This window comes from Ylistrum balloti, unplaced genomic scaffold (genome assembly GCF_031769215.1).
Source record: "Ylistrum balloti isolate Yb309-2 unplaced genomic scaffold, AGI_CSIRO_Ybal_v1 Utg370110, whole genome shotgun sequence".
Taxonomy (NCBI): domain Eukaryota; kingdom Metazoa; phylum Mollusca; class Bivalvia; order Pectinida; family Pectinidae; genus Ylistrum; species Ylistrum balloti.
The window spans coordinates 1131037-1145275 of NW_026782132.1; the positions used below are offsets into that span (position 1 = coordinate 1131037).

At 33.6% G+C, this 14239-nt stretch overlaps 1 protein-coding gene across 2 annotated transcripts; it reads left to right on the forward strand.

Annotated features, from left to right (window-relative positions):
* Positions 1 to 1107: 1107 nt before the first annotated feature.
* LOC132550207 (protein inturned-like) lies at positions 1108 to 13903 on the forward strand. Of its 2 annotated transcripts, XM_060214241.1 has the most exons (18): positions 1108 to 1328; positions 2923 to 3668; positions 4006 to 4088; positions 4627 to 4866; positions 5059 to 5261; positions 5641 to 5718; positions 6223 to 6391; positions 6744 to 6797; positions 7021 to 7083; positions 7658 to 7876; positions 8030 to 8187; positions 8767 to 8882; positions 10032 to 10112; positions 10538 to 10704; positions 11072 to 11172; positions 11537 to 11720; positions 12652 to 12797; positions 13314 to 13903. In XM_060214241.1, the coding sequence occupies exons 1-18, from the start codon at positions 1153 to 1155 to the stop codon at positions 13411 to 13413; spliced, it is 3084 nt and encodes a 1027-aa protein (XP_060070224.1). In that variant the 5' UTR covers positions 1108 to 1152; the 3' UTR covers positions 13414 to 13903. The 2 variants fall into 2 exon arrangements, with proteins under 2 accessions (XP_060070224.1, XP_060070225.1); XM_060214242.1 differs by lacking the exon at positions 10032 to 10112.
* The last annotated feature ends 336 nt before the right edge of the window (positions 13904 to 14239 follow it).

A 14239-nucleotide genomic window follows, 5' to 3' on the forward strand; every position in this document is an offset into this window, starting at 1 on the left:
ATAAAACCATCCCTACCCTTCCGACTATATGTTTTCAGGCTGGAGCAGGAAACAATTTTTTTTCGCTTAGCAAAAGACTGATCTCTATTTAGGTTTCTGTTATGATGGTCCACTCTCTGGTCATTAAATGATAGCTCAGTCAATATTACCAGCATTTAAGGTATTTCTTTAATGAAGAATCATTTGATACTCGAGCTAAGGTCTTAAAGTTATTGAAACGCACGGAAGAAGGGAGTTAACTCGTTGTGCATAACATTTTATCACACGATCTACGATTGGTCCGTGATGGTGAGGGACCCAAAATATGGTAAAATCGTGGATACTGCTGTGTAAAATCAAAATCAGCAACGACAAAATTTCAAATTCACAAAATCGCTCTCGATTTAACGTTATAACTTGTATTTTGTTTTATGTTCTATGTATGTGATATAATTTATGTAATATTTGTGTCTTGATAAAGGGGCAGATTGCCCCGAAAATTTGACAATTCACGTGTCCATACAGTCGAAATTACTTCATTGATCATATATATATATATATATATATATATATAAATAATAATAACAATAATAAATTTATTCAGGATAAATATGTATAGATTTGATATTTGATATATGAGTGCGTGTGAAATTTTTTGTCACAAAATTGAGTATGCCCAATTTGAATATTATTCCTCTTTCTATTTTATATTATCAATTCTGAAAAATGAAAACTACAACATTCTTTTGGGGAAAATAATATTAAACACAACACCACTACCTAGTTATTTTAAATGTACTTACAAAAAAAATCAAGCATTAATGTCGTTCTGTTAAGTAAACTGGTTGGATGCGTGTATCAGCGGAATTGTGTTGTCAACATATTTTTTAACCCGTCTTTGATATTAAATATAATCTGTTAGGACTTATCCAAACATATCAACATATGTACTTGGAAACAATGTAAACGCCACCACTTCAAAGAATTTTTTACTCAGGTCGTGTGTAAAGCTAACTACAGTTACCTCCCTTTGTTTGCTTCTTGACAAAGTGAGGCAAGTAACCCCCTTATCAAAATAAATCCCCGGATGTAAACAAAATGGAGGACAAGGAGAGGTGATTGAGTGAAAATTGAAATAGTTTTAACTACCGTTGATGTAGGAAACATCATAGTATGGCCCACCACGCGCGGTTAGGGCCGTTTTATGATCCCAAGTTGGACCAGGATATTTTAAGTCAAACACTAAGAGAGACGTCACCGCACAAATGGGACCTTAGTACAGAAAGGGGTCATCAAACATGGACCCCAACAAGTTTTGACAGAACACACACTACTTTTGGCAAGTCTAAGTAAGTGTTAATTGGTAAAAATCTCTATATTTTCTCTTATTTTGTGTTAACTGTAGTGCCGTGTTATGATCCCTAGCTATTTTTGTGGTTACACGGTTTTATAATCAAAGAGTCAATGGAGCGAATGCACGGATTGAATACATACAAGTACCATAACAAAGCGGTGTCAGTATCGGATTACATGCCCACGAACAAATAGGGCACTTGTGTCTTAGAGTCAATGGCACATCACTTGTTCGGAAACAGACCCTAAATTAAAGTGGTGCACAACAAACGCAATATTATTGAAAAGTTGCTGTCGTTTTATGGATAATAAACTTGTCACAATGTTATGACTAGGTGATTATTGCTGTCTAATGAGATTGTTTACACAAAAGCAAGAGTGAGACCTTTAAATATGAAATAAACATAAGCTGTAAAATCCTGCTTAAATTTCGATTGGATTTTAAGCTTTGCAATACAAATTGTAGCTGATTAAAGCAATTCACACATATACAAGTTAAAGTTAATAGATATATTTAATATGTATTTCAATATGATATAATTGTAATACATTTTCAGGTTAGGCAGTAGCAATTTGGTGACAAAATATTTTTCTTGTTAAATTATTATAATGATCAATGCTTGTGACTATAATTTATCATTGTATTACATGTAATTAGTACTTCTAAGTAGCTAGACATTGATTTTATTGCCATAGCCACCTTCCTGTAGTTAAAAAGGGAATTGTATTGGTTTCATTCTCAAAGCAACATGTGTCTCTATTAGTCCAGACATAATTTTATCTCATTTCATGTCAATTCAGAAAACTATGTTTACATATTTTTTTTTTTTTTAGAAGAGTCTTCTAATAGGGAATCTTGCAATAGCTGCTATTAAGTTTGCTCTTTCCTGAGTTGATTTCATGATCAGTTTCAATCTTCAGAAAGTTTGTTAGCACTGCCTTCTTTCAGTTTATTGTAAACATATGTTTAGTCCAAGAAAAATACTAAATTCAAAGATTGATAAAATACTTTTAAATGTCAGATATAGTTTCAACTTATTCAGTATAAACATCTAAAAACAATTCTTACATATTAAAACCATGTCAAATGGTTATGAATCTTGACTGGATGATCCTTTGAGGTGACAAACATTAACACTACCAAACATTCTGATAAAGTTTTCATTCAAATCTAAAATCTTCAAATCACACGGCTCATTATTTCATTTAATTGCGATGGCTTGCTGTGTGAATGTAAGTCTATAACTGGATTCTTGTTGCTAACATTATTGGCACTATACATACCATACTGACAGATTTTGTTGTATACTTATATTAGTGAATAGGTTTCTGTTTCCGTAACCAGATTTATGCAAAAAGACACTCAAGCTGAAAATTGGCTCATCAAGTGTTACATTGTTTCATCCCACTTATACAAAATCATATGATTAAAAAGCAAAAGTAATAAAATTCTCCAAGATTCAACAGTTTTATTACCATTATATATATATACATGTAACAATCCTAAATGTGGATATGACATGGTATATACAATGAATAGTTTATTGTTTCTATATAAGTAATTCATTATTTTTTAATTGTACATTTCAGTAAAGTGCAGGAGAGTTGGACTTCCCATGTGAGACAACAAGGAGATCTATTCTATGTTGATGTGAATGGTAGTCATGTTAGTGGACCTGTACAACAGCAGCAACACTACAGCAGTGGGTCACTTCACCACAGCAATGGGTCACTTCACCATAGCAGTGGGTCATTTCACCACAGCAATGGGTCACTTCACCATAGCAGTGGGTCACTAAACCATAATGATAATTCAAACCATAACTACAGCAGTAGGCTTGGACAGCCTCCAAAAAATAATATCCATGAAGGGAAACAAAATGGTCTCACCCCAACACAGAGACCTATGGTCAATGGACAAGTTCAGAATAATGGCAGTCGTTTGAGTTCAAATGGTTATCATAAAAACAAATCAAAGTACATTTCCCAAGACTTTGATGATGAATATGTTGAGTTGGACAGAAACGGCTATAACTCATGGATGTCTTCTCCACAGATTAGCAACAAATATCACGATATAAATCATGATGTTATTAACCAAGAACATGGTGGTAAAATAAAGCATGTGTATCTGTCACCCAATTATAAAAACTGTAAAAATGGTGGACAGATGTCAGGGATTAAATTGTGTGAGAAGATGTTTGGGATTAAATTGTGCCAATACAATGACAAGACACGTGTTAACAACAACAATAATATTGTGAAGGACAGAAAAGTTATTGTGCAAGCTGTAGTGCCAGGTAGTGCAGCAGAAAAATGTCGACAGATACACAGAGGTAGGCAGTCATGCATGTAACATAAAAGTAATGGGGCAGATAAACGTTTCTAATTGATATAATTTTGAAGAGTGAGCTGGTTTACAAATAATGCCTTTAAAAGCTTGAAATACAAGTAAGAATTATTTCTCTACTAAATATCTGTATAGCAATAGCTATCATGTCTAAATAAAGATCATGATCACCAACATGTTTGTATGAAATTCATACCAGTTCTGTAGCCCATATATATATTTTTGTTGTAGAAATTTAGTCATAAGTAAATAGACCTCGAATGGAAAACATACTGTTGCACATCAAGGAATTTTCTGTTTTAGTCAACACTTGTTCTTTGTAGGTGATATGATGTTGGGTATTAATGATTTGGAAGTGTCTTGGGTAAACCTTGATAAAACCTTCAACTCCATTTCAAACAAAAAGGTAAGTTTATACATATTATGATATATACATCTATATTTATATATATACATATATATAAGAGTAAAACGACAGAAAGAGATGCTATGTTTATGTCAACTTTTCATTTTTTTCTATTATATATATATATATTCTAGATAAAGGTGACTTTCCAGGTGTTTATTTCATTCTAGGTAAAGGTGACTTTCCAGGTGATTTATTCTAGGTAAAGGTGACTTTACAGGTGTTTATTTCATTCTAGGTAAAGGTGACTTTCCAGGTGATTTATTCTAGGTAAAGGTGACTTTACAGGTGTTTATTTCATTCTAGGTAAAGGTGACTTTACAGGTGTTTATTTCATTCTACGTAAAGGTGATTTTCGAGGTGATTTATTCTCCATAAAGGTGACTTTACAGGTGTTAATTTCATTCTAGGTAAAGGTGACTTTACAGGCATTTATTTCATTCTATGTAAAGGTGATTTTCGAGGTGAAAAGGTGACTTTACAGGTGTTAATTTCATTCTAGGTAAAGGTGACTTTACAGGTGTTAATTTCATTCTAGGTAAAGGTGACTTTCCAGGTGCCAGTTGTGATTGGACCTCAGACACCTCCACCGGTGCCACTACCTACATACAAGCATTCCTTGCCACCTAAAGCTCCACCTCGACAGGAGGGAGAGGACATTGTTCAGTTAGTGGCTGGAACAACGACTGGGGCATTGTCCAGCAAGTTCCAATCTTGTCTGTGTTCATTCATGTACCTTACTCTAGAGGACAACGGCAGTGAATCGGAAAATGCAGAAGTAAGTCACAGTGTTATCAATATAATGTTGATGACACCTGTGTGAGGAAGCTTTTAACTTCACTTCTCAGGTTTCCTTGAAGTGTCACATTTTGTTTTTCTTGATGTTGTCAACAATAAGAGATTCAACATAACTTATCTTATAGTAAAGATATATTCAATTATTAATGATTTATTATTTTTTGATTTCCAGGATGATATTCTGTATATGTTCCCGCGGGATGAAAGCATTGCAACAGAAGTTAGGGGTATGTTTCTGACCCTGTGTGGAGTTCTTCCCGATATCACTGGGTCAGCAGTACAAACATCCACGTTATTGTACAAAGGACAATATATCCATGTAGTGTACAGTCGATACGGACAAGATTTACTGATAATGACCATGCCAGCGAACAGGTGAGCATTTTGACTTTTTACTCTTTATTAATTTTACTTGTTATTAATATTGATTTTTTATAACAGGAGAAAGGATTTCTATTACTTCCGTTTACGACATATAAAATCAGAACTTCCTGGTTTTATGGAGAAGTTGTTTTTAAAATTTTGTTTTTTTTTAATGAGATATTGTGACTGATAAGTGATTTTACTTTCATTTTTTGACAAATTTCAAGGGTTTAACTGATAAAAAGTTCTTAAAGATTGGACATTTCCCATTTCAAATAAGAAAACCAATTCAAGTTTTGAAGAGAAAAATGAGACCATATATGCTTTGTCTCTAGAAAGGTATATAGTGATTGATAAATACATCTGTAATAAGTTTATATGGGTGTTACAGGGTGCCACTTCCATACCTTCAATGTATCAAGTCTGAACTAGAACAGGTGATGGATTTGCTCTTTAGCTCAACATCAAGGTAAGGTATAGATAAGTGTTATATATCATGATGGTAACATCATTTTAGGCTTAAAATGCAGATTTGTGTAGGTGGAATGGAAATGATCTCTCAAAATTTCAAAAGCAGCCAGCCTTGTTATACCAATCTTCTTTTACACAGATGAAAGAAAGTTTCTTGTACATTTCATAAGCAGAAAATCATTAGATAATTGAAATGGTATTTAGAAGTAATTGTACCTACAATTATTCTGATACAGTTTACTATTTTTACAAGAAATTACCTCTGGTAGGCAAAAGTTGTGTAACATCATACAGCATTTATGAATACACTTCTCCCATTAAGTCTCATATACATAGACATTTTTAATGAGCAAAACAGCTATATACATAATTGTAGAAATTTACTTTGTTTGGTTATACATGAGTGCTTATAAGATATTTAGAATAGGGAAGTCCTCACTTCAGATCTCCTATGTCTAGTTTTATGTACTAATAGACTTTCATATTTGCTTTCTCTTTTCAGAGCATTCAGGAAACCCAGACATAAAAGTCATCTGGACCAGCTGTTCAGTCTGACTCTCAACAAAATCTTTGGTTCTGATAACTTTAGTACTACCTCTAGTGCATCCAGTAAAGCCCTGTGTGGATCTATACCTGGTACCCAATCATTGGTGTTATCACAAGATAACAAGGTACAAACTTAATTTTGCGATCATATAGCTGTTCTCCATTACATTAGGTTTGGTGCATATTGACATATTTCTGATATTGTTCTAGATGAAGCTAACAAAGTTTGCTGTAGTTCTGAGGCCAGGCCTCTGCTGTGACAATTGTGAAGATTTGAGTCATCATGGTTTATGAAACTGCTGCTGGCATTTTTTTTTCAAAAATAAAAATTTTCTTAATTTAGAAACAACTATTAAGTTTCAAAATTGTTTGTAGTTAATGACAATTTTGTAAAGTTGGGTGAGCTATTGCTGTAGCTGACCAGATTTTTTTCCCCTTAATGCTGAATATGTTTTGAAATTTCTTTTTTTGCTGCAGATTCTATGCGATGAAATACTCAGTGAATTTGAAGCTGCAGATTTTGACGACTTGGTAAGAATTTGTTGAATTCTTTGCTATTGCTCATAATGTTTTAAATGGAGCAGGATTATTTGATAAGTTTGAGGGAAAACAGTTTATGATCAAGAGTTATATGTAGGATAATTACCAACTTTCTCCACAACTACTTTATGAATATCTATGTATTTAATGCCAATAAACTGAAACAGATTTATCAAGTATATAAATATTTCTGTAACATCTAATTTGTTTACAGGAAGAAGATTTGCCATTTGACAGAAGGACATTTTCAATACTTGGCACTTGTTTATTCTATAAGGTGATTATTGACATCATTGTGAGTTAGATTTTGAAATGAAATGGGGAAATATTTTCCTTAAATGTTATACAAATGCAGTAATTAAACTTCAGTATTGTTATTTTTTCTATATTTGCCCTTCCTACCTTAGGTAAGTGGATGTGTATGATAACCACTTTGTGCCTCTGGCATTTACATTTAAAATCACTGTAAACATACTTATTTTGGCACATTAAAAATGATAAATTGACACATATGCAATCATTGCTTCATTAATGATATAATACAGAAACTGTAATAAGTGCAATCATATTTTAATGCAATATGTTAAGCATGAATAGTGCTGAAGTAAGATTACTACTGAAGTGTTTACCTTTATGCTAGATTAGCAGTCTTCTGCAAGATGGCGGTACTAATATTTACTTCAGAAACATTCTTATTAAAAGTGACACATTTGATAACAATTATGATCAACAGCGGTGAAAATTCATGTTTCCTGTCATGTCTGTCACCATTTGTTTGTTTGATTTTCCATGGAATACAAGTATATGATTTTGAGATGACAGAGTCTATATTGGTACAATGTGTTTTCCAGGAGTACTTGCTCTGTAACCACCTAGCAACAGAGGACCTGCAGGATGTCCATTTATTTCTCAAGTATCACTGCTTGCTTCACCTTGTGTCCAGACAGAATGTTGAGGAGCTGGTCATTTGGAGGGAGGTGTTCCCTTCCCGCCTTTGTCGACCTTCTCAGTCCTCTCCTGTTGGGTATGAGGAGCCTTCTGGTCGCTGGTTCCTCCTTATTGTAGGAATGGTGAGTTGGGTTGCTGTCCTCTCAAGTTTGTAATTGTTGGACTCTTCCTTGTTGTCTTGACTGGGTTTTTTTTCCAAAGAGTCATACTCTCTCATCCTGAAGGTATTCTCACACAACTGTATCCTTCTTTTCATTGCTCTTTACTGTTTACAGAAAAGTTTCCTGTTGGCCACCTTGTTGGAGGCAGGTGGATGTGCAAGGACAATTGATGGGAACCCCCGTCCAGATCCATTTTATATCAGTCAGGCCAAAGCAACCTTGTTACAGCTTGAGACTGATGATGTAGCCATGGCTGAGTGCTGTGAGAATAGGTCAGTATATCATACTTAGCTGTGGACCAACAATTTTTGTGTCTCAGATTTTGCTTTAACTGATTGTATGGACGTCTCCATAGCTACATGTTTATTTATTTCTATGGTTATTTACTTCATCTATGTATAGGAGCTGCAAATGATGACATAATATACCTGATGTATATCATTTTTTCTTTGAAAAAATCTAAGGTTTTGAAATTTTGTGCAGAAATAAGTCAAGTATTCTGCTGACTGAATAGAAGTTGTGCATGGTCAAGAAATTTTATGTGAAATGCTGTTGTGATACTGAAAATTGTTTGAATTTTTGTGTCATTCAATTTTCTGTTTGTAAACAAATTTACCCAATGCTTAATGTTTTATCAAAGGATATAATGTAATGTTTTGCTGCATGATGAATTTGAAATCTTGTTTATTGGTATAAAAGTTCTACTGTTGAGGAGTCAATGCCCCTGGTATGGTTAAAATGTTTAGCAATTATAGATAAATTGTCATTCAAAAGTGAAAGATAATCCAGGATTGTTTTTATTATGTCAATGTGCTAGGTGTATGATTTAGTGTATGATTTCTGTGTACTAGGTTGAGCTCTGAGAGGAGTGGCCCATCCCTTGCCAGTACTGATGCACTAATGCTGGGTACTAAACCCAAGAGAGAAGAATCAACACCTTCCAAATCACAAGGTTCACCCAAGTCACGTAAGCATGATAACTGTTTTGTTAGAATTTTTACATCTCTGCTATAATAATACATCCACTCTTTCATATACTGCACATTTCTGCATTGCTTATCATGTGATTTAACATGATATTAAGAAGTTTCTGCTGAAGCTTTCATTTCAGTTCTCTTTATACCATTTCTCTTTTCCTTGACATTTATGATAACTGTTCTCACAAACTTATCAATAGCTGTAGTATAAGTGGACTGTTTGTGTTGCTGAAGTTAAACTGTTGTTTTGTTTCCTTGTGAATTATATTGCTATGTTTGATACACCAATTCTCTCTTTCTTTTTAATTCTATTTATCTGTTGTCTATATCTTACTTTGTACATACTCTATAACTGTAGATACAGGTTGATATATTTAGGTATCATAATGATTCTTTGTCATTGTGAAGCATTTTCAGGTTCTCTGATACTTGTACAAATTTACTTAAGTTCTAAATAGCTCAACAACTCAAAAAGTTACAAGTTATATTAGTTTATGAAAAGAACATGATGATTTGATATCTTTAATACTAAAGACATGATTTTGAAAAATATAAAATTGGTACAATCCTGGAACAATTGAAGTATTGAAATGTCTACATCCATTTAGCCTTCCTGTCTAGTATCATGACTATATTACTAGGTAGTCTGGAAATCATAGTAATATGGAGACTGAAGTCTAGTTAGCAATGTGTAACAGGATTAGGAATTATCAGTGTCTATGTTATCATTGTTAAGTAGATAGCATAGGTCTGTGTTTTCACCACACTGCATTACATCTTTATATCACCTGCTATCTTACATTCGCTGTGACGTCTGTGTATCACCTGCTTTATTAAATACCCATTGTATTGTCTGTGTATCACCTGTTATATTGCATATTAACTGCATCGTCTGTGTATCACCTGTTATATTGCATATTAACTGCATCGTCTGTGTATCACCTGTTATATTGCATATTAACTGCATCGTCTGTGTATCACCTGTTATATTACATATTAACTGCGTTGTCTGTGTATCACCTGCTCTACAGTATTGCATATTCCTCTTGTCGTCTGTGTATCACCTATTATATTACATATTCACTGTGATGTCTCTGTATCACCAGTTGCTAAGTCTGCCTCTTGCCTTGCCTCGACAGCTGCTGTCACTACTAGACCTGCACCAGATTCCTCATGGCCATTAGGCTCATATTATGTCACTAATAGAACATACATCTATAGTGAGTATTTGACATCACCTTTCTCATATAAACCAGACCTTCATTTATTTTTATAGAATTATATGTCAGCTAGTGTAGGCATGTGTATTTGTTTTTAGTTTTAGAATAGTGTTCAATAACAAGTACGAAATATTGTAGTTTTCATAGTTTCATAGACAGGTCATAAGTGTAATAAGGTTTGCTTTGCTGAAAGAAACTAATGAATGTGATGTGTAGGTGATACCATGATTATTATTTAAAGGAACATGTTTCAGAAAATTTGTATTGTCTTTTCCACTCTTTGAAACAGAGCAAGTATGATTTTCTGTAATTGAAATATTTCTGAATATACAGATATGATAAGAAATATTCATACTTTGTATTTATACATACATTTTTGAGTACATGAGAAATTGAAATGTAATTGATAAGATATCATTTTGTAGGTCATGATGATCAAGAAGGGGACAGGGTATCTCATGGGAAAGGTACTGCTTATACAGGGAGTGAGACATCTACCCCAGTGATGAGACGTCAGGGCAGTAAGCTGTCATATGGATCCAATGACTCTGGTGGGAGTGGCAGCAGTGCCGGGGTCAGTCGTGGTAACACAGTAAGTCTCTACTTATAATAAACTAACTATATGTTAAAACTCTTAATAGGCTATATGTGGACACTCAGGCTTTATGTATACCTCAGAGAAGCTTTTTTATAAACACTAAGAAAGACTATGTACTCAGATAGGCTTTATGTACACAACATCAATTTTGTGGCTCCAATGACCTACTCTGTGTTAATGATTTTTTAAGAATATAGCAATATATTGTTGTAACATTCAGTAATGTAAACACTGAAATTCTTAATTTGATCAATGAGTAGCTGAAATTATCACTCATGAATTTGAAAATACAGTGTATATAACTTTTTTGATTATATTGAAATATATATGAACCTGATACATGCATGTTTTTCTGTGATAGAGCAAGACCCTTAGCAAAGCTGGGTCAGTGTTCGATATGGCCAGTATGAACCAGAGTCTGACTGCAGTTTCTGACGAGAACAAATCTGTCTACCCAATTAAGTGAGTAAGCTAATTAGGATAAATATAGTAGTCATACTGTAACGTTTCATGTTTTGGAGTGATTTATGACACAAATAAAATTGTGCAATGTTGAAAAATTATGACTATTAAGATACTAATATATCCTTGTTAGTGTCTAGTTTAAGGTATCCCAGTAACAATCGTTATCCAATTGATAATTAGAATCAGAATAGTGATCACTGTGTCTGTAATGAAATGACCTGTTCATTCAGCTGTAGAATTTATGTAAATGTAGATGGATGTAGCATACAGTTATCATGTCAAAAACCATGACTGGGTGTGAATTTTGTCTCATTGTGTTAATGAAATATTGTTAATTCATTTTGTGGTGGTGTTTTTACAGAGTCACAAAGGGAGTGGACAATGTGTTATTTCACTATCTAAACTTTGATGGCCTGGAAGGAGTTTATGTGTGCCCCACAGCTCAGGAGATGTGCATGTCTCAGGGAGCACTACATACTCAAGTTCTACACAATTTTAACACCTCCTGTCTTCAACTACGCAAGAAATTCCAACGGACATATATGGTGAGTGAATACTTTTTAACCGTTAATATATATATATAAATATTACAGTGATTACTGCTGCCACCATCCGTCCCATCATGTCTTGTCACACCCTGTTCTGAGTCTATGTCAAATTTTTACTAAGATGGTTATTAGTCAAAATTATGCATGAAAATGGGGACATTCATGTCTTACAGATATTTCAGACATTTTGTAGTTTGATTAAGACTCTTAAGAATTATGGTACTTTTTCCATAAAATTGAGTGGTAGAAGTAGAGAAGTTTTAGGATGAAAAATCATAGATCTTGTTTTTCATTGCTTTTATTATCACTATTTCTTGAGAACTACAGCATAGATCTTTCGCAAATTTCATGTGTATAGGTTCCTTTAGGTCCTTAGTTGTGCCAGTTTGAGTTTGGGACGGAGCAGAAAAATTAAATGGCCGACAGACAGTCATCTTGGATTTTACCTAATAATCATTGTTATTGCTATTTGTTAAGAAGTACTGAATGGATATCTCTCAAACTTCATACGTATGTTCCCTTTGGTCACTGTGTCTCTCTTTGTATTCATTTGATATTGAGATTGATCAGAAAAAACAAAATGATAAAGATTATCATCTCTCTTTCTGGAAAGGAATGTTCAAATTTCTTATAACTAAGAACAAAACAAAGAAGAGAAAAGAAGGGAAAAGATCTACTTTCAAAGAACAAATAAATATCAAACAATTGTGGGTGCCAAGATCCCTCTGGTATCTCATATAATATTAGTCTAATTGCTTGTTGTCTGATTTAGGGAAATGCCAAAATGTTTTTGAAGATAGTTAAATTTGAGAATCAATCATTAGGGATTAAAAGCTAATAAAGCTATGGAACAGCTTTTGTATGTAACAGATACTATTGTTTAACTGATGGTCATTATGATCGTGTTTGTTGAATTGATTTTGATCAGAAATCGGAGACAGCATGCAAGCGAAAGTTTGGTGAGGATACCACCTTCAGACATGTTCAGGAGCAGGGCACATTATTCCAGTACAAGCCCAGTGTGGCACCAGATGTCAAGAAAGTTCCACCAGCTCAGAGTTACTGGGTAGTTGGGTAGGTAGTCCTGTTTTCTTGTTAGAGAGAGTAGGGAAGGGGGTTGAAGTAGGAATGTTAGGGTGATGGCCGAAATATATGTAGGGATGTTGTCAAGGAGACCATGATAAGAAGTTGAGTTTGGTCATTGGGGTTATACACTGCAACCCAAGGTAGGTTAAGTAAGGACAGGGAAATAGAATAATGAATTTATGGGATTTTATCGCTGAAAAGTGCCTCCTTACCTACCTGCATTCATGCTGGAATAGATTTTCAGAACTAAAAAAATGCCTGTTGATGGTAACTGAATAACACAAGCTGAAATAGTTTCATCCTCTCTCATTTACATATTTATTTCCTGGTGTAACCCATACTACAGAAAGCAATCATGATACATTTTTGTCAATATATTATGACTGGTAATATCAATGGTATTATAATTTTGTCCGTTTTGTTGTGGATAAGAAATATCCATAAAATTGTTAAAATATCATTTATGCTGTTACACATTTGATTGAGCATGGTTTTATATTGTAGGCGACATTACCCTGGAAACAGAGAATTATTTGTCTGCTTCCATGAAAGTGTGCCCCAGACAGCTATAGAACTAGCATTCCGCCTGGATTTTGGATCCTGACTAACCATCTGTAACAAGCCAAGGAGACACTTTATATCTTCTGTCCAGCAGCGTTAAAGTTTTTCCACAAAAAAAACCACTTCATTCCAAAAGTGAAAAAATTGCAATTTTTCAAAGTAAGAAAATATTGTTTTGTCACTTAGATAGTGTGTAGACAGGAGACCATCCTGCATCTTCCCTAGCAGGTTGATGTGTTGGGACACAGAATATAGACAGTGCATAATACTAAGGTGTGAACATTCTAGAAGACTACATCATAATAGAATTGGTGCAATCATGTATTTTCAGTTAATTATTTCAAACAAATTGCTAGGTGATTTTGTATTTGCAATAATGTGTCTTCTTTATCTTTTGTTGAAAAATTACAGGGTTTCAAAGGATATTGTAGAATCCAATCAGTTAAGGAAATCAATAATTAGTGCTTTTGTAATGTTTAAAAGGATGGAACGAGGTAAAGTTCTTCTGTTTCAATTTTAAAGATAAATTTTTATTACATGTATATATATATATATATATATATATATATATTAGTTGAATTTATAATATTACAATTATAAGCATTACCAACAATTTATTGATAATATGAATACTGGCATGGTGTTAATTACTAAGCTATATTGCTTCCGTCCATATTTACTATACATTTATACTATTTACAATACTAAATTTATATTTACAGTTGCTAGCCTTGTGCTTTACATAATCAATGTTAAATGTCATTGATTTGTTGGAATGTCTGTCAGATTGTATGAAGTATGTAAGACTATGAGAAACAACCAACGTTTTACAGGGTTGATTCTATGGTTTAAAGGATTGTCATGTGATG